Source organism: Excalfactoria chinensis, chromosome 1 (assembly GCF_039878825.1).
Source record: "Excalfactoria chinensis isolate bCotChi1 chromosome 1, bCotChi1.hap2, whole genome shotgun sequence".
Classification (NCBI taxonomy): Eukaryota; Metazoa; Chordata; class Aves; order Galliformes; family Phasianidae; genus Excalfactoria; species Excalfactoria chinensis.
This window is the reverse complement of record NC_092825.1, coordinates 180,202,782-180,224,088: the sequence shown is the minus strand read 5'-3', so window position 1 is coordinate 180,224,088 and position 21,307 is coordinate 180,202,782. Positions and strand designations below refer to the sequence as shown.

At 41.8% G+C, this 21,307-nt stretch overlaps 1 protein-coding gene across 12 annotated transcripts in view; it reads right to left on the bottom strand.

Moving 5' to 3' along the window:
- The window catches only part of TENM4 (teneurin transmembrane protein 4), a 598,985-nt gene that overhangs the window by 133,768 nt on the left and 443,910 nt on the right, over positions 1 to 21,307 (bottom strand). For all 12 annotated transcript variants that reach the window (XM_072326955.1, XM_072326954.1, XM_072326960.1 and 9 more), the window contains 3 exons: positions 15,792 to 15,893; positions 11,336 to 11,530; positions 6,515 to 6,715 (listed from right to left, as the gene is read on the bottom strand). In XM_072326955.1, coding sequence (XP_072183056.1) covers positions 6,515 to 6,715; positions 11,336 to 11,530; positions 15,792 to 15,893 — 498 coding nt within the window. The remainder of the gene's footprint in view (positions 1 to 6,514; positions 6,716 to 11,335; positions 11,531 to 15,791; positions 15,894 to 21,307) is intronic.

Sequence of the window (21,307 nt, the reverse complement as noted above, 5' to 3'; positions counted from 1 at the left end):
CAAGGATGGATTTTTTATCTTGGTGGCCTTGGGCATGTCATGAATTTAACATGAGACTTTGTTTTGTAAGGTTGACACCAATAAGCCCAAGGAAATCAATTTCTATCACACCTATTGTGTTAACCCTGGTGCTGTTTGACCAATGGGATATGACGTTGTCTGGTAAGATATATGAGAACTATTTTTCTGGGTGTATGTGTGCATGGGCATGCTATAATCTGCACAATTCCAGATGAAAAAAGGCACTGGAAAATAAAGATGCATTTGCTTGGGCTTTTCTCTTTAAAAGCTCATTCCTTTTAGTCTCCTTAACTACTGATTAGAATACAGAACATATCCTTAATTCAATGAACTGCACAACTTTGTGGTGGTCTATTGGTTGCTTTCTGAAATATTTTCTCCTCTGTTAATTCCTACAACAAAATTGGTACTAAAAAATCCAACCACTACCATTAACTGATACAAAATCTTAAATCTAAATATTACTTGTAAATGGATGTGAATTGACCCGTACTCCTACAGGTAGCAGCTTTTCCATTGACTTCGGTGTGTTGTGCAATAAATTTAAAGCATTTTCCCTGCAAACAGAAAGATGTGTATGTGCACCATGCTAATTTTACTCTTGATCCAACTTTCCAGACTACAAAAAGAAGTGAAGCCATGGAGGACTGCTTTTCAACCAGTGGATAAATACCTGGTCTTCTGCCTGCCCAATGGAGACCTGCACTTTCCCCACTGCAATGAGGCCAGGTTTGTCTAGGCATATCTGCAAATGACTGAATCATAGAATCATAGAATGGCTTAGGTTGGAAGGGACCTTCAAGATCATTCAGTTCCAACCACTTGCTGTGGGCTGGGTTGTCAGCCACTAAATCAGTCTGCACAGGGCCCCATCCAATCTGGCTTTGAATGCCTCCAGGGATAGGGCTACCACAGCCTCTCTGGGCAGAAGTACCAGGGCCTCACCACCTCTGAGTAAAGAATTCCTTGTTGATATCTAACCTAAATCTCTCCTCTTTTAGTTTAAGTCCACTCCACCTTGTACTGTCACTACCAGACCACGGAAAAAGTCAGTATCCCTCCTGCTTTAAAGTGTCCCTCGTTACTGGAAGTTCACAACAAGATCTCCCCAGAGCCTTCACTTCTCCAAGCTGAACATGCTCAATTCTCTTGCCCTCTGCCACCTCTCTGTTGATACAGTCCAGCACATCGTTGACCCCTCTGGCCTGCTGGCTCATTCACCAGAATTCTCAAGTCTTTCTCAGCAGGGCTGCTCTCTATGAGTTTTTATTCCTGTCTGTACTCCTATCTGGGAATGCCTTGATCCAAGAGCAATACCTTGCACTTGGCCTTGTTAAACCTCATTAGATTCTTGTGTGCACGCTTTTTGAGCATGTCCAGGTCTCTCTGGATGGTGTTCCTCCCTTGTATTGTGTCAACTGCAGCACTAAGGTTAGTTATCAGCAAACATGCCAAGGGTACACTCAGTGCCACTATCTGTGTTGATGATAAAGATGCTAAAGAGCATTGGTCCCAAGATGGACCGTGGGGGACACCACGTATGACTGGCCTCCACCCGGACATAGAGCCATTGACACCAACCCTCTGGTTATGAACATCCAAATAGTTTTATATTACAGATGTGATCACTACTATTTTTTAACAGGTCACATAGGCTAAACAGGCAATTTTCTTTCTTTCTTTCTTTTTTTTTTAATGTTAAATGCCACAGCTCTGTAATTGCCTCTCTCCTGAGGAAATCTGTGATCGTGATGCCTGCTGTGACTTCTGCAGTTCTTTGGCAGAACTGAGGATCTCTCAAAAGCTGAAACCCAGACAGCTCCAAAGGAACATGAATTACCCAAATATGGAGGCAGCTAAATCAATGAGGACTCAATTAAGCTCTCTTTCAAAGATTTCCACTTAACTACAATTGGAACAGTCTTCTGCATATGTTTCTCTTCTCTAGGACAACTGTTCCACTAAATTGGTAGCGCTAAAGGAAGTTTTAAGGCAGCAGGGGATTGCATGAAACTGAACTTGTTCAAAAAAACATCAAGGACATTTGTAACATTTCCAGCCACAGTAAGTGTGGCTAGGATAAGTGCCTAAAATTTTGGCAGTCATTTCCAGCAGTGAAATGTATAAATCTTAAGTAAGTACCAAAGACCTAGAAAACAAATACAGATGAACAGGGAGCTGGGGTTGAGACCCTTTAACCCTGAACTTCAGGTTTTCTGTTCCAAGCATGCTGGTCAGACCATTAAGAAATGCTGAAGGGATGGATGGTGAGAAGATCTGTCTTCCTCTCAAACTCCAGGCATTCTGTGCTTTGTAAAAATGAAAACACTCAGGCTGTGAAATCTCTGTCCTCAAATTGTCATTCCTTTGGATTGCTCCTACCTGTTCATTCTTCACTTTGAGATGATGACTGCCTATAGCATCTGCATTGACCTGGTAATTGGGATTCTCTCCCAAGAAACTGAAGACACATCTCTAGTCACTGCAATACCTCAGGAGCTGAGAAAAAGTTCCCTGCAACACTGCATTAAAGTCGGATAATCTGCATTTGCTTCAAGTAAATTGTAAATGCGTAAATCTCTTTCTGAGTGTGAACCTCATGAAGTCTGGCAACAAATCAATGGATAGTCATATTTCCTAAAAGTCACAGAGGGGAACAAGGGCAGCCATAAACTCAACTGGCATATCCTCAGAAACATGGCTAGCAGCAGAAGTGCTGATAGAAGGCTCTGTATAGGATCGAGCCACTTGATTTCATGAGATACGAGCACTTGAACTCAGCATCAACCTTTGTGCAGGAACACTCTAGACTTTTCAGTCTGTAAAATCCCAGTCTCCATTGTCAGCTCTTATCATTAAATGCAGAGCCTATGATTTTGTATCTATCCTGGCAATTCAGGACCAAGCAATATTCTTATTATTACTCTTCAGTCTAGTTTTAAGGGATCTCAGCTGTGTAAAAAGTGACTGAAAAGGAATCTTGATTTGTATGCAGGTCTATGTCCAATCATTATCAACTGTCCAGAAAAACATAATCACTATACTTATTACACAGAGATGTAATATGCTTTGTATGATCAGTTTTCAGATGATTCCAGCAATTATCTTGCATGCCAAATGTCAACTGCCGAATAAAGAACAGTGCGAGATCGTTGCTTTAAATCTGAGGAAAGTGAAGGACAACATCAGATAAAATAAGCATGAATGTGGATTTAAACATATTTTGATGGGCCTGGGATTGTACTGAAGCATCACTGAGATCCCTCTGGGAAACAGCATTCTCTAAACACAGTCAGCATGACTGACCTGCAGCAAGAACGTCTTACTGTAATGTGTTTTGTTGCCTCTTGATTAGCCAGAAATATTTGGTCCAGCTTAAATAGGTCAAGATCGAGACTCCATTACATATTAAGTTCTGTTTCATGTTTCAGCACAGGGCATTTGCCTCTTCTTGCTATACTCAGGCAATATGACGTTAAGAGAGCTGCCTTTTAATGGCTTCATTAGCTGCCATGCTTGGAGGACAAAGTCCTTTGCTAGGGCTCATTAAGAGGTGAAGGGAGATAGCATGCCAAAAGCCAAAGATACAGAGGATATCTAATGATAGGCTCTGGAGAAAAGGGGTTAGGATGAGTGGTTCCTTAATTAGCCTTCTTGTGCTGAGCATTGCCCTGGACTTTTTAGCTGAACTGGGTTATAAAGGACCTTTTTATATTTGCTTGTACAACAGCACAAGGATGCAAAAGGAGAGAGATTTCATTCATTCAGAGAGAACTCAAAAAGGCCGTTTCCTCTGCATACAGGTTCTCATTGGACTTATCTCTCTACCTTTCACTAGAAGACTTTATACTAGGCAGTCTACCAAAGAAGAACAGCATACTGAGGGGAAGAGGACTCTTATGCCTTGTATGAGAAAGGGAAGCATGATCAGGAAGCATTTTTCTAGAGTGAAAATTCTGTGGTGCTATGGATATACTGGCTGTGGGCATAATAATAATAATGCTTAAAAAAAAAAGAATTTAAAAAAGCACCTTATTACTTCTACAATACATTGTAGAGCAGAACATGTGAGAAATTGAGTTACGCAGTTTGTCTATGACGAGAAAAGCAAGGTGGAATGAAAAAAGACGCACAAACAGGAAAAAAGAAGAATCTAATATTACTATTATGTGAAAAAATAAAGGGTTTCATGTAGCAAGCTGTATTTCTCTAACATTGCCTCTAAAGGCAGTTGAAACTCATCTACTTAATAAAAACACAGAGTCTAAGGTTCAGAGACATTCTAGTCTTACTTTCTACCTATGACAATGATGTGGTGTCCCTGACAATGGCAGGGTGTTGGAACTGAATGATCTTTAAGGTTGCTTCCAACCCAAACAGTTCTATCAGTCTGTGATCCAAAGACTTTCTCCTATCTACCTCTTTCCATACTGGCTGATACCTCTTAAAGGAATGCAGTATGCCATTCAGATCACTAACAGCCTTGACTTGAAGGTGTTATGAGCTGGAAAACCCACTGTAGGCACACAGACCTATGGATTTCACTGGCAGTAAACACAGTCCTAACTGCTTTGCTGCGCTGAGGTTGATTTATGCAAGTACTTAAGTATTTCACTTAATAATTTTTCCTCTATTTGTTCCTATTTTATAGGACAATAAAGTCTGCCCGTTTTAATTTCTTTCGAGGACCCCCTACTGCCCACCCTGGGCACTGGTGCTGCATGTAACAAACATACTTGCTCACTCTGTTTTAATCATGCAAGAAGGGTACTACACGTCCCGTGAGTAAATCTGTCTTTCAAATCAAGTCATCAATTCAGTGGAAAGGTCTGGGTTAGAAATGGAAGTTTACAAATCACCTTAGCTGTGATTTTAGCTGTGAGGCACAATAACCTGAATGTTACAAGCAGCTTGGTGAGGGAAAAGGTCTTGGAATGATGCTCAAGTTTGTCTCAAATAACCTCACACTGCCAAAGAAAGTTTGCACTAGATGGATTTATAAAAGAAGTATAAAGAAAGCTTATAAATCATCTGAACGCGACCCTGCAGGTTAACAATGGGAAAGCAAGTTCTGTTTGCGTGTAGAAATGAACACTTTTCCAAACCCATCCTTGCAACCCCTAAACCTCCACATAAACTCAGAATAATGACTCAATTATGCACCATGCTATGAAATCACTGGAAATACACTGCTACCTTCTCCCTTCCTGTGGTCATCATATAAATGTGTGTATGGAACTGAAGACATTAATGTGGAATCAGTATGTTTTTAACCCCAGTCAAGGAGGACTCCTTTTTTGCTGTATTCCTCAGCCCAGTCAATTTTACCACATGACAAGCTTCCTAACATGACACCTACCCTGAATTATTATTGTACAGAAGCTTTTTATTCATATCCTTTTCAAGAGCTCATTCAGTTTGCCCTATCCTTGGAAGTCACTCTCTTACAATACTTGCAAGCAATTAACCTGATTTCTTATACACATTGCAGTAATTCCTCAGTGAAAACGTTTGTGCAATTTTTCTGCTGCACCCAGTCTCCTAATAGTTTGTGTGTGTGTGTCTGTGTGTGAAAATTCATTCCATTTCATTGCCTAACCAGAGCTGACCTGGATTTTTGGCCTAGTTCCACCCATCTATTTAAGGTAAAGAAGCTGTTATTGCTGTGGTCTTTTATTTGTGAGTACAGTACACACAAGCCAAAAGACTAATGCCCAGTAGGCTCTGATTATTTAATGCATTATAGCATTCCTCAGTATGGCATCTAAAAGCTAACTGCATTTGGAAGTAAGAAAGAAAAGCTCTTGAACACTTTTCCCCCAGCCTCCACTTCAGATACCAGATGCAGATTTTGAGCATGATGCCCATTTAGACAAGGAATGAAGGAATTTCACATTTTGAGACCTTTACACAAAATTGCCTATAAAAATCTGTCTTCTTAATGCTTGTAGTATCCAATGCTTCTACTCAGTCAACTTCTTTTTCACTTGATATGGGACAGCGCTTAGAATGTCCTGATTCAAACCTCATGTGACACTCACCCTCCTCCAGCTGAGCCTAGAAAATCACAGCATTTAAACCTTGAAGGGAAAAGAGATCTGGCACCTCTTTTCTTGTTGTTTACAGCAACCTAAAAAATATTTAGTTATATCTCCTAAAAATCAAAACAGAGCCTTTGTTGGCTACAAGGACTCATCAGAAACCAACACCAGAACAAAAAGGTATATGTAGAATATCAATTACTTGCATAGCAATATAACATACTACAGCAAACCTACGTGGTTTTAATGGGGTTATTTATTATGTTGCTCTGTGCTCAGCTATAGAAGCAGAATTATTTATGTAGTTGAGCTATGGCATTTCTGCTTCCAGGCATGCCCTACATGAGCTTTACAGGAACACATTTGTAGCGCTACTTCAGCAGACCTGAGTCTGAATATTTTACAAAGTTTAAATAAACCAAAAAAACAACCCGAGTCTTCGCTGACGTTACCGATTGAGCAATCGTGGCCAGTCCAGTTGGGATCGCAGCTGCAGAGGCCGGTATCGGGGAGGAAGGTCCCATGACCTGAGCACTGGTCCAGACATGTGGCTCTTGGGGTCTCGCAGTTGGTTCCTCCCCAGCCAACAGAACAGTGGCACTCTCCGCGCACACACACTCCTCGTCCCGAGCAGGTAGGATCCATGCAATCCACTATGGGTAAGAAAGAAAAGGAAAACAGATAAAAGGAGTAAATATCAGAAAAACAAATGATCAGCTTGCAATCTACAGAAGCTTGCAGAAGTATCTCAAGGCTCCAAGTAGAAAGCAAAGCCACACTGTGCACAAAACATGCTTCGAGGAGATACCATCCCCAAATTGGAATAAGACCTAAATGTCCCATCTCTGGAAACATTTAAGGTCAGGCTGGTCGGGGCTGTGAGCACCTGATGGAGCTTTGGGTGTCCCCATTCATTGCAGGGGAGCTGGACCAGATGTCCTTTAAGGGTTCCTTCCAACTCAAACGATTCTATGATTGTAAAACACATGGAAAACAGAAAAAAATACACGATAAAAGGCATTCTTTCATCCAGGCCCACAGTAATAAATAACCTTCCAAGTAAGAACAGGCTAATGTCAATTAAGGTTAGAATAAGAATAATATTCTCTTTTACACATATTGCATCTCCACTTACACTATTAGAGTATGTTAAGCTACACTTACTAATGAATTCAAAGCTGAGCTCTAGTTTTCTGAGAGTGAATTTTACATAAAGACTCAGCAGAAGTTTATGCCCTGATTCAGCAAAGCATATGCTTAAATTGAAGAATACGCTGAGATCTATGCAGGTTTTACAGACAGTTAACATTCATTTCATGTTAAATGTATCCTCTCTCTTTTTGGCGTAAGGATTAAAACAAAGATATTTTTTATTGTACATTGGTATCCTTCTATTTCCATTTTTGCTCCATGAGTGCACTTTTTAATGGCTTCTGTTTTTTTAAGAAGAGCTGTTTTTAAAAGGAATCATAGAATCGTAGAATCACAGAATGGCCTGGGTTGAAAAGGACCACAATGATCATCTTGTTTCAACCCCCTGCTATGTTCAGGGTCACCAACCAGCAGACCAGGCTGCCCAGAGCCACATCCAGCCTGGCCTTGAATGCCTCCAGGGATGGGGCATCCACAGCCTCCTTGGGCAACCTGTTCCAGTGCGTCACCACCCTCTGAGTGAAAAACTTCCTCCTGAAGGAAGGTTCCTCCCAAAGGAGATTGTAGAGAGTTCAGTTGGGTGCAAAGTACAGCAGCTTGGACCGTACGCCCTGAGTTGTGTGCTTTGTAGGCAACTGTCAGCTCCTCTACCCACGGAACTATTTCACCAGCAGGAGCAAAAAAGTCAAGGCATCAGACACCCTCCTAAAAAGGAACTGAAGGAGTTGGTCACCTATTTAGATATAAAAGCATGTAGGACAGCCTAGAGCAATTCTCCCCATCGCTGGCAGTGCCCCGAGGATCAGTTACAAGCACCAGCCTGTCTTGGAGCAGGAAGATATCTGCTCAGCTCCTGGCTCAAATGCAGAAGAGCAGAACACGGCCACTGCACATACAGCAGGTTTGCAGCTTCTATTTTTTCCTGCAAGAGCTAATAGGAACCCCAACGACCTGCTGAAGATCCAGAAACCTTAAAAAGAAACACAACAGCTGCTCTGATAATTCTCTGGATTCGCAAAACCTCCTCGCTCTGACAAGTAATGGCTCAGCAATTACTATCCCAAGGCATGTGAGAGCATTTTCAGTTCTCTTTGATTCCTGGAGCCCTGATCATAGCTGGAAGAATTCTCGAAAATGGTAAGAGGCTGGAAAGGATGAGTCTATAAATCTCCTTCAGTGCTAGTGAGCTGGGAGCCAGGTGCCAATTTTAGCATGAGACCCTTGGAGCCCTGGCCCCGTTCTTTCTCAGCAGTAATAAGCAGGAAAAGGACTAAAAAAGGGACTCGCAGCCTTGTAGGCTCTCAGCAGATGGTTTGAACATAGGGAACAAAGATCACAGGCTAACTGACAAGAGGGTACCTCCAGGCAATTCATCATCCCCTCCGAAGGTCAATTGGGAAAAAGGTGAGTTTTACAGAGGGCTCCATCATGGGAGGCAGACAATCCACAAGCCCGGCTCCAGCACAGCTGATTATAGGAGGGGAATGTGCATGTCAGAACCCCCCATTTATCATAATCCCAAGGCCATTTTTCATGTTGAAATGAGCCCTTTCAGAAAATGTCACACACAATGGCTACTTTAATCTCAGCCTCGCTAGCTGTATCTCTTTAAGCTTTCCGCACCGGCGCAACAGCCCTGGGACAGGATTAGGGGCTTCTGCTTTCTTCTTCATCAATTGCTTAGTGGCTTTGAGTACAATGTTATATTTTTAGGGAGTTCTGCTTGACAAATTTAGCTGCTCAGGAGAGAAGATACTGAGAGAAGCGGAGATGAGGGCAGGAGGGCAGAGCTGACAATATCTCCTACATTTAAAAAAATAGCCACCAAAACAACCAGCAACAACAACAAAAAAAAAAGAGTTTTACATAGATCTATGTTGCTGCTTGGAAAACGTCCCAAATGGTCTGATTTCTGGTTAGAAAATGCCCCATTTATAGTGCAACCTTGTGCAGAACCTTTGCCAAGAAGATAAATCATGCAGCAGGCAAGGCTACAGTCTCTTCTACACTTTTCCCCAATATGCTTCATGCTTCATTGGTCATACGAGTTATTAGGTTGGTTGTGTGTGTGTTGTTTTTTTTTTTGCAGTACCCAAAGAGTAACTTCTCATTTTTCACTGATTAAATTTGCTCCCCTCCCTTAACATCTCGCTGGCTTAGCCCATGCCTTATAAAATATTGGCCAATAAACTGAGGAAGGAGGAAAGAAAAACTCCTTTAAGATTGTTGGCCGGTGCTTTATAAACACTGCTGAACTAATGTGGGGGAAAAGAAAAGACAGAAGAAACACTGGAATGAAAACCCATTCTAAACACTGGGTTAAGGAGCAAAGCTTCAAGAACGGAGAAATAATAAAACGTAATCGATACCAGATGGTGGCTCTTAAAAGAGAAATTAAAAAGTAAAAACAATTTAAAAAATGGAATAAATCGACTTTTTGAATAGATTTAAATAAATATAGCTTTGTATATATAAATGTATATATATTGTGAAGATTTCCCGCATGGCGTATTACTGAGTTACCACCCCTCCTTACAACACAATACTAGTTAGACCTGGAATATGAGAAACAAATAGAGTCGGGGAAGTCCAAAACAGCTCTTAAGGAAGATCACAATCTCTTCGTTCTTTGCTCTTTTTCATGTTGTTCCCTACTGGGACTGATGCTGTCCCCAGCTACAGTGGCAGCGTGAAACAGCGGAGCACTATCTGACTTTTCTGCTTGAATGCGACCAGGGAAAAGAGGCTCCTGTTAGAAAAAGGGCAAATCTTACTGTGATTTAAACAGATGAAATGTGACTTGCTGAAGGCAAAATGAGTATTTTTTTTCATTTCTGTTTATTCAGTAAAGATACGATCCTGTAAATAATGAGATCTACGGAGATGTTTTAAAGGCACTTCAGTAGTCACCATCTTTGGGGTTTGCATGCCCTATGACTTCATTATTGAACTGTGTCTTCTTAAGCCAGAGTGCAGCTTTCTCAGGAGATGGCTTGCAGTTACTGAGCTGATGTTGTCTTCATCTCTAACACTGCAGTCAGAGAAGCTGTGGCACATCAGAAATGTCCCACTCTGACACACAAAATGCATGAAAGGAATTGCTAGATTAGATGCCGTTCCAATGTCTGAATCCGATTCAGCCTGCTTCCACTGTCTGTAATATAAAAGCCATTTCAGAGAAGCCTTTATCCCACATGCATGAGGACAACAATAAATTAATTCAAGATCTAATGACTCTTACACACATATCAAACTGATGTCTCAACTCTACCAGGCGGTGCAGAAGCCTTATAGCTGCATTTACAAAAGCATAATTTAAACATAATTACCTTTCAGGTCCTCTGCACAGAATTCTGAGAACATTTTTCAAAAGCACCGAAGAGTATTCTGTAAATCAGACCCTTCTGGATGCATTTTTGTAACTGTCCAAATGCTTTGTACACTTACAAAACTGCCCAGTTTCTCAGCAATAAGAAGCGGTCGCAGACTGGGGAAGATAAAGGTTTATGATGGCAGGTGACTTCCTGCTCAAATAGACGAAAGATAAGAGCTAAAAGGCATTGCATTTCTGAGTCACAAATCTAAATGTAAATGAAAAATGTTTGGGGGCTGATGTGAGAATATGTATATAAAGCTATGAAAAAGTTATTAAAATAATATCTGATTTTGAAGCAGAATTTAATTCAAGTCCAGAGCATTTCTAAGCTTTTAAAGAACCAAAGATTTCCATACGCCACCATTTTGTATATGCAAGCAACTGAAATCACTTGGCATAGCATAATAGAGAAGAAAGCACTATAAAAGTAATTACATGTTCAGATGTGTAAATGGAAATGATGCTTTAATAAGAACATTTGAACATATGATTAGATGTTCTGGACTTTCAACTAGATTTGTCTATCTGAAGCTTTTGATGGCCTTTCATTGAACTACTGAACAAATATGATAGCTAACGGCAAGCTATTACAACATATCATTTTTATGTTGCATCCATCTATTGTATCCATAAGGTGCCTATTACTGTTCTGCTTAAGTGCCAGTGCTATTGTGAATTGCCTTCATCCATGTAATTACGTAACGACAACTGAAGCAAAGGCTAATTGAATATATCTTGCAAATACCTTCTTCACAGCTCTCGCCCTTGTACCCTGGGTTGCAGATGCAGGTCCCCATGATGCACGTCCCATGGTTACTGCAGGTGACATCGATGCACTGGTTGGTTGGGACGTCACATTCTGCTCCTTTCCAACCACTGTGGCATAAGCACCTCCCTTTCATGTACTGCCCATTCCCACTGCACAGCACCGGGCAGGATGCTGAGGAAAGATGATGGAAATTACATTAAAAACAACTGTACACAATTCTCACTTCAAAAAAGAGCACAGGAGTCCAGTGTAGGATTTATATTCTTTGTACACACTCTTTCAGTAGGGTATGTTGTTCTTTTCTTTGCCAAAACCAATTATTTTACAGGCAAGACACCCAGCTGTCAACGGCATTCTCTTATGAATGTTTAAAACAAACAGCGCTCTTGAGTTAGAGCATCTCTTTGCTTTGTGTCTACGATACTTGTTTCACTAACTAACCTCAGACCTTTCTTGCATTCTGACTTCCCTACACACTGGTGTCTCTTCTGGCAGCACCACTGACCTTAAATTGCTTCGTTGTTCCTGACTTTCTGCCAGCCTTCATATTTGCCTCCACACAGCCTCTGCTGCAGATCTTAGCTGTACACCAATCACCCCCCCCTGCTTTGCTGCTGCAATTCTCAGCTTTACAGTTCTCACTTTCTTTGCTCAGAATCCAGAGTGCCACATTGATGCCATTTCTCTGCTTTAGCTCAAGTCTTATCATCAGCTGCAAATCCAGCACACTTTTATGACCTCTGCTGGACTCCATTCATCATCTCACACAACACCTCTTGACTTCCCAAGCTCTCTGCAACAAAAGTTTTCAAACATAAACTCTGATATTGAGAGGGAACCTCCTGGGTTCCACCTGGTGTCCAGTGCTGCTCAAGGGGAGAAAAGGAAGTCAACCACTCAAGCTGTGGCATGGCGGATTCCAGAAATCAAGCATTATCTGAGTTAACTTTGGAAAAAGTCAGGCCAAGGAGGGTGGGATGAACTGAAAGATTCAGAGCTGGCTCCCCATGATAGAAGGCAACAGGGACCAAACCCCAGCCTCCATAATCTCAGCTTTGATAACTGCCATTCTCTAGGCTTTCTTTGGCTCCTCTCTGAACATTTTGCTCCCTTTTCCTTTCTTTGCAGCTGCAACCTTTGCCTCCTCTTGTCCTCTGTTCTGATTTGTCCATGGAAGCTGCCCTCAGAAGCAATACCTTCCTGTCCACTGTCCCTTGAAATTCTGTCTTGTTTAAGTTCTGTTCTCAATTGCTTTCAATGAAACTCAACCAAAAAGACATATACTCAACTCAGATTTCTCTCCTTCACCGTTGCACATCATCCTCATGTGAGAGCAGCTGGGGTTCTCATTTGCCCCTCACAAAAGCAATTAATTAACATTTTTATACAGGATAAATATGAGAAGAATAGTCTCGTCTAACGCTTAATTCACCTGTGTTAGGTATGTGATGAATTCAATGCACTTCTTTTGCTTTGCTCCTGGCTCTGAGCATGTGCAGAAAGAGCTATGAATGTGGTTAAGGGAAACACTCCTCTCTTCCCTTACTACCTCTTCATGTGCAATGCCCATCCGGTGTTGTTTTCATTTATCATTATAGACAAGTCTTACAGAATTATAGTGCACTCTGTACGATAAAAAGCATTATCAGCTCTGACTGTTAAACTGGTTTGAAATGCAGTGAACTATAATAAAAGAAATGTAGAAGAGAAAGGATTTTGACAACTATTATTACTAAGGAGTGCTCTGTTCACTTTAAAGAGAGCACACTGCAGTGGTGTGCATCATTTGCAAGGAGAATACAAGGCAATATAACGTACAATATAAGACATAAGTTGTTTAAGATACACTGTGTTATATATGTGCTTCACAGCAAATTCACTCAGTAATTTCACTTTTCAGCTAGGCTGATGGAATTTTCCCCCCTCCTATCTCAAATTTCAAATGCTCAGTAATGGAGCCTGCTCTTTCAAGGCACTGGAAGAGGATCCTTAGCAGCTCTTTGCCACAAGAAGAAAGAATAATTGCCTTTAACCCGTGAGAGGCTGCTGAAAAAGACTTGCATGTTTTTCTGACAGGACAGCTGATCACTCTGTACAAGATCAAATAAATTGCTGGCCGTCTGCAATAAGACTGGAGAATACTTTCAGCCTAAGCTGGAAAGTGCTGTGCCAATGCTAAGGCAATTGGGAAGAAAAAGAGCTCCTTTGTAGCATGCCATAACGAATAAAGACAAAGGAGGTTTCTGGATTTCTTTCCACTGCCACTTGTGCAACTCTTTTCTATACATAATAACACGTAATTAATTTGATCACTCCGATTCCATTCCAACAAATATCTAAAATGCCCAAATCACAGTAATACTCAAGTGTGGTAGCAGCAGCCCAAATGCACACCACTTCAAGTTCAGCATCACAGAGCAAGATTATTCACTTATTTGTTTTACTACATAGATAGTGTGAAAAAAAGACATCCTTATTGTTCAAGGAGGTCTTCAAAAGGCCCATGAAAACATCACTGGTGATTTGCTCTCATTTACGTTGTTTAAAATAAGTGGTTAAAGGTACAGCTGTATTGTTTACCAATTATGTAATTGGTTAATAACATAACTGTATATATTTCTGTTCCAAAGTTTCCCACTGATTTGGGAGGTGAATTGCAAGGTTGAATGGGAACAAAAGAGCCCAAGAAATCTGTGACCTAGAAACCCTGGCACGGACAGAGAACTTAAGAATTATTGCTTTATCCAGGAACTGACACACAGCTGCAGATGGAGTAGTAGCAGCCTTGCATATGCTGCAGTTGCTGTCCTTGAAGGGATGTTTAGGTCAAAACCCTTGAAAACTAAAAGAAACACAACGTTGGGACCCTCGTATATTAAGCTCATGGCAAGCTCCCATTGAACAAGCCCTCAGGGTGGGAGTGCACATGCAAATTGCATTTTGACACTCCAAGTATTTGTCTGCCTTCACAAAAAAACCTGTGATAGGAGCCCAGGTCAATCAGGCATGTTCATATCAGCCAGAGTAAGCAACTGTGTGAAATGGGAGACACTTGTGTGGCCCAACTGGAGTCCAGGGAAACGGAGAAAGGAGGAAAGCTCCCCTGATTCAGACTAAAAGTTTACACATTCTGCCTGACAGTGAAGGAGCTTTTCATTCTGCCCTGACTCTGCAGGGAGCCTTTGGGGAACAAACCCCGAACTTCTGCCCCTAGCTGAAGTCACGAGGTGCGAGAGATGGCTAAACTCCTTTTGTCTCCAGCTGCATGGACTTAAAAAGGAGCTTGGAAATGCAAACCAAGCCCAACCTGAGTCAGCAAGAAGTCTGACACCAGAGCTCTTGGGGATGCAGACAGCCACATCCATCTTACTGGGCCGTGACCCCCAAGACACCACCGGGGTTCAGACGGGGTCCAGCCTGTGGGGTGTGCAATCGGCCTTATCTCCTGACTGGGCTGCAGGGATGTGGCCCCCAGCCTCACACAGGCACAGCAGACCTCAGTGGGAGTGAGAGCGGATGTAGGGTTGGACAGAGTTTAGATTTCTCTCTTGGGAAGGAGCCCAGCCTTCTTCCCAGACAAAGCAATGGTCCGGGGTGAAGGCCTGACTTGCTGCCTTAGCACAGCTCCTTGTGTGGGCATTGACTTTTTGCATTATCCCCCCATACACTGAATTATAAATCTGTGCTGCGTCTGTTCAACTGTTCCAGCCAAAAAAAGACCTTGAAAAGACTGAAGCACAGCATTCTGGCGTTTTCCACGTGTGACGTTTAGATTTCTCTGTCTGTAACATGTTCTTAATGAAAGCGATTCAGTTTGTTTTTTAAATGTTTAACTAACCTAAAAATTTCAGGTCGAGTGAAAATCTTTCCAAAATGATCTATTAAAAAATACTTCTCACTTGAGAAGAAAAATGTATTGTACTGTTTGCTGAGGAAGCCTCCTTTCTAAAGCATCCCAGTATTTCCACTTCTGGCTGAAGCATCCAGCCCTGCCTCCCATTGCTCTGCTCCCTCCCTTGCTCCCCACAACCATCAGACAAAGCTGAGGCCATTCTGCAAGCCCTGCAACAACGAGAAATGTACTAACGTGGCCTACAATCAGTGTCTTAAAGTATTAAAATGGTGCACCATACGGCGATGGAAAAGTCTGCCAAATAAAAAGCAATGACAGATTTTTAAGTTATGTTTTCTAAAGTAATCCCCAGAAGGAAAATTCCTCTTGTGACGTTTTGCCTGTCCATGCACAGACAGGGGGTCACGTTGTTTCTAAGGCCACAGCAATCATGACAAGTGAACCTGGTTCTGTTCTCCTGCAGCAGACCCAGGCTTGGTAATGTGCAGTTGTCAAAGTGCAACGGCATGAAGGTAACTCTGATGAAGAAAAAAAATAACAGGAGGAGAGGAGCGAAGAGTTAATCAAGGAAATTCCTACCTCTACCACAGTCAGGGCCCAGAAAGCCAAGGAAGCAATGGCAAGTCCCAGATACGCAGTCTCCATTCCCATAGCAATTACTAGGACAGTTATCCACTGATTCTGGAAAGAAACAAAAGGTAGATTAGGCAAGAAAACACCACTAAGTTTGGGAGGATTCTTGATGGCAGAACAGCTGAAACCTCTAAACAACCATTGCAGCTGGGAATAGAAGCATCACCCTTGAGCTCCTGTAATGGGAGCTCATCCATTCCTAGCAACGGGTGGTTCAACATCTCACATCAGTGCATACAGACTGCAAACCCTATGATGAAAACCACACAGCCACTCAGCACCCACCAAGGTTTTTCCTCACTCAGGACCTGAGAACTTTTCACCCTGCTTATTTTACTGGCCATTCTCCCTTGCTGAATGTACCGGAGAGAAACAGTAAACACAGTTCTGGCAGAACGTGCATTTTTGGTCTGATATTGTTGAGTGGAGAAAGTGAAATGGGGCATTTCTTTGCACCCAACACGGATGATTTATGATAGACGTATTCCCCTATGAAGTTCACTGGTGGCAGCCACTTGGTTCATCCTGTCCGCTTGCATTTGATGGATTATTTCTACAGTATTATACAAACAGACTGAAGAGCTGGGGCTAACATTCTATCTCAGTGGAACACGAATGGGACTGCTCCACTCTTTCTTCTGTTTCTAGTTAGCATCTTAAATCTCCTGACTTTGGAAAAACAGGGGCTATTCATCTTCCATGGAAAGTTAACAGGTAAGCAAAACGATATCCAGCGCTTTTATCTTATTGTGAGGACAGTTTGGAATATTTGGGCTAAAACTTATTTTCCTTTAATAAAGAAAACAAGGAAAGAAAGGCGTCTTTTGGTAAACATCACTTTTCAAAAAAGGATGAAAATTGTTTTCTCCACTAAACTATAAGCAAGCAGTGAGTGAATGCGACAGGGCCTTGGGAAGGTGATGGAACACTGTAGTTCATTCCACGCTATTATTTCACATTCTCCCTTGGGGAGGATGCATATCCGATTAAAACTGGATTCAGTTATACAGGAGGGACAGCAGTGGTGCATCTATCATGGAGTAGGGTGGAAATCTTGGCTATGTGAGTGATGACTGCAGTTTCCTCGCGCACTTCATGAGCGCTTTGTGGTAGCAAAGATATTTGTGAACTTCCTTTGGGTGTAAGTGAAAAGAAACAGCTGCAATAGAGATGTGCAGATTAGCTTCTAATTGGGAATGAAAGGAAGGCTGTTTCTGGATGGGCGTTCTCAGAACAACACAGGTTTCTCAGGGACATTTTAAAGGACGTACTACAATTTAATCATTCAAAAAAGGCAACAGCAGGCTTAAATAATGAAAACTGTTTCAAGCATTTATGCTTTAAGTCTTGGCAGAAGACTTTGCACAAGCAGACGCCTTCATGCTGACAGGCAGGCACAAGAAAGCGCCACCAGTTTTCTAGCACCTTGGCTAAGCTCATATTTGCTGTACAGTGTACAGATACACAATCCCAGCATGTTGGCTACATGATCTGCCACCTTTATCCCAATCGCAGAGCAGCTGCTGTATTCCCTACAGTAAACAAGTAATAGCAGCTCCAAACTTGTGCATATTTGCAGACCGTCAAGTGTACCATCTCTCACTTAACAGCAGGTAGAGACACAAATTAAAAGATAACATAAGCCTGTAGTTGCATGATCTTCAGAACTTTGTGATGCTTTAATTTCACTGCTGAAAATGAAAAGTCATTTTGCTTCAGGTCTTTTTTCTTTTGAAAGACTTTTTGTTCATTTCTCAAGAAGTGTATCCGGAAATGTAGAAAGCAAAATCACTTACTGACGCACACACACATGCTTACACGAATAGGGATCGTATAGACTGTGAGAGCAAGATAATGAGATGGGCAAGCAGATTTAACAGCTGTAGCAAAAAAAAAACAAAACAAAAAAACTGATCCTTTTCTCCCAAAATGTGAATTGTTTTTCCTGCCTGAAAACTGGGAGCAGGAGCAGGACTGTGTTATTCTGCATTCGTGCAGTACTTGGCTGGGGAAACCTCAACCTGCAAGCTGTAGGAACACTGTGGTGAGGTTACATGTGCCTGACCTCTGAAGTCAGTGGGGATACCTGTGTCAGTGCTTGATGCAGGGCAGACACCCTGTGTCTTGACAGCATCTATGGCATATTGAAAACTCCAGTTTGTTTTCAAGCCCTTGCATTAAAGGATTAAATCGAGGCCTTGAAAAGAAGCAAAATATCTACAAAACTTTCTTGGTGTATGTATGTAAAATAACAGTATTTATGCAAAATAACATGAAAAAAAAACAAATTAAAGAAACATCTGAAAAGTAAAGCGGCATCTAATATGGCAGCTGTTCCACTGGCTAAAGGGTAATCTTTGTCACTGGAAATAATACTTTCCATTGTATTGCATTTCCATTGTGGTTCAGTTAATGTACTTGATGTACTTTTAATGCCTACATGACTGGAAAGGTCAGAATACTAAGCATATGTCTACTATAGGGTAAACCCAACAACTCGTTCAACAGAGTAGCTATGTATAACGGGATCTTAAAGCTCTGAATTACCAAAGAAATGCAGTCTATTTAGCTAACTGCATTTTCCTGACTCTTAAATTGAATCCATTCAATGAACTTCACTCTGTGCCCCTCTCCTCCCCTGACAAGTGTGCCCTAATTGCATCATGCCACGTTGCGGCCTAACCAAAAGGAATAAAGACAGGCGAAAGAAACCCACTTTAACTTCTTCACTGAAGCACCCTGGTAACTTTTAATCATGCCTTGACAACCCTACACTTATTAATCATAGAATCGTAAAGGTTGGGAAGGACCACTAAGATCATCAAGTCCAACTGTCAACTCATCATGATATGACAGAGAGGCTCTTTAAAACCCTTTATCCTACCTCTCCACTCTCTCTGAGCATTTTGGTAGCATTTCCAGTAAGCTCTCATTTTGTGTACATCCACTTTGCCCCGGAATAACCTGACAGGGACAAAATGAACTGAAGAGGAAAAGAAATTCTCCCTATCCTGTTGCTGGAGCACTTCCTTAGCTGCTAAGAATACTAACTTGCCTGGAGTGACTCTGGGCAATTAAGGTCTTTGTATACTCCCAGAAGTTCTTCACTGTTGAGAAGAAACCCAAAAAAATGATGCAGATACATGCAGTATATTCTTGTACCAAAGCTGCTACAGCACCTTAAAAGGTGCTGTCAGAAAGGAAGCATTAAATGAACCTGCCTTTTTCTCACTAACCGCAGAACTAATGAGAACAAACACGGCTTATGAGCAACAAGTCTGCAAAATTCTGAGCATGCTTCTATTTATATTCTTAGATAAGATCATAGCTTGGAATTTCTTTTCACTTTGAGCACTGCAGGCATTAGTGAATCGTGGTCACTGGAGATCTGATAAAAACCTCTGTCTTCAGCCCAAGGCTGAATTTAGTTTTAGATGGAAAGATGCCTTGCTTTTCTGGCCCTTCTGATATGTACACACATATACACTCATGCACATACACTGTTCCAATACCTTACATTTCAATTAAATGGGATGTTATGGGTGATTTAGAACTGAGAACTGAGCTGGGGGAACCCTAGAAAGCATGAAGAGGCAAATGGACAAAGTTAGGTATTTTATGCAGATGCAAGGACTTAGCTAAGATATCATTTAATGGGGCACAGAAGATAGATGAGATAGGACTTAAATTCCAGGCAGCCCCTGAGTTACAGGCACAAAGCTACTATCTGGAAGAATGTCTTTTAAGTACAAGCACAGTCAATGTAGCTATCAATGAATACCAGTGAAAAACCACTGGTCAATAATGAAACCCAGTAAAGTCCAACCTCTAGTTTCTATTCTATATCTTATTCTGTAAGCTGTTACAAGTAATAATATTGATATTTCCCAATCCGCACAAAACTCCATGTGGCATTTCATGAATGGCACCATGGGAATTGCTTCAGAGAATCATGACAATGATTTGTTTTGTTTTTAAGAGTTAAAGTTCACTGCGAGACCACGACAATCCCTTCTCAGAAAAAGATATATGCTCCCTGTTTTCAGTCTGACTCCCACAGCTTTCTCTTGGCTTCCAAATCTCTGAAATAATCTGATTGTCACCAGCTGGGAAGGGCAAAGATTATAAATTGGAAGGTCAGACACGCATGATGCTTTCGCATGATTGTGCTATAATGTCCAAATAGGAGTTTGAAAATGCAGCTTCCTTGCCATCTTCCAACAACAAACAGCAGGAGGAGCAAACCTCCTGGAAGCAAACAACTCACGCTGGGGATAGATGAGCAAAATTCAAGGCGGTGTGGCTTCAGATGGAGACTGCAGAAGCTTGCGTATGGAAGTAATTGTCCTGCCAGCTTCTAAATCTAATTAGCAACTGAAAAAAAACAAGTCATATCCTGAATAAATATTGTAAACATGCAGATCTCTGCTGAGAGAAGGATTGAGTGACATAATGAGACATGCTACTTGCAGACCCACACTGTCTCATTCTGGTGAACAGTCTTGTCTGAGGTACACAAGTATTCCTTACCACTGTCCGTACTACCTCAGTCGAGAGAAGTAAGATGTACGAAGGTGTGGCCAGGTTAATAGAAATGAGAGATGTAAGGGGTGACAGCAGGCAGGGAGGGCACTGTCCACCTCTGCTCTGCCCTTGTGAGGTCCCATTTGGAGTAATACATCCTGGCCTGGGGCTCCAGGATGTTAGGTAGAAATTCTTTACTCAGAGGGCGGTGAGGCCCTGGCACTGCTGCCCAGAGAGCTGTGGGTGCCCCATCCCTGGGGATGCCCAAAGCCAGACTGGATGGGGCTTTGCAGGCTAGTGGGGGTAGCCAGCCCATGGCAGGGGGTGGAACTGGATCAGCTTTAAATTCCCTTTCAACCTAAGCCATTCTATGAGTCTATGATTCAGTGGTTTGGTAAGTGTGAAACACACCTCTCCAAGTGAAATACCCTTCTAAAGTACTCTTTAAGGATGTTTCATAACGAAAGCGGACACCACATCACTGTCTGGAGCAAACCAGCAAGCACCACACTGTCTTACAGCTGCTGACGATCCTTTGGGATATTTGCTGCTTTCTCTGGGGGAATTTTTTTGGGATGAGTAACCTCACAGCTGGTAGATCTTAAGGTAAATTTGGCTGAAATATTTACCTTATTGCTTGCTTTCTCAGTGCAATCCCCACTTTCCCTGTGAGAAGCTATAAACTGGCACGATGCTGCCCATACCCACAATTAGATTTCACATTATACTATCTGTCACTGAATGATATCAATGAGCTCAGTAGGAAATTGCTAATTGTTACCATTCCCATGTTTTCAGGCTGGTAATAGCAGACAAATACACCACGTGCTTGGTATCACAAACTCGTGGCAGCAGCAGAGCTCCCAGGATAATGGTCTGGCTTACCATTACCTACATGAATTAATGGGATCCATGTGAAATACAATAAACATATTAAG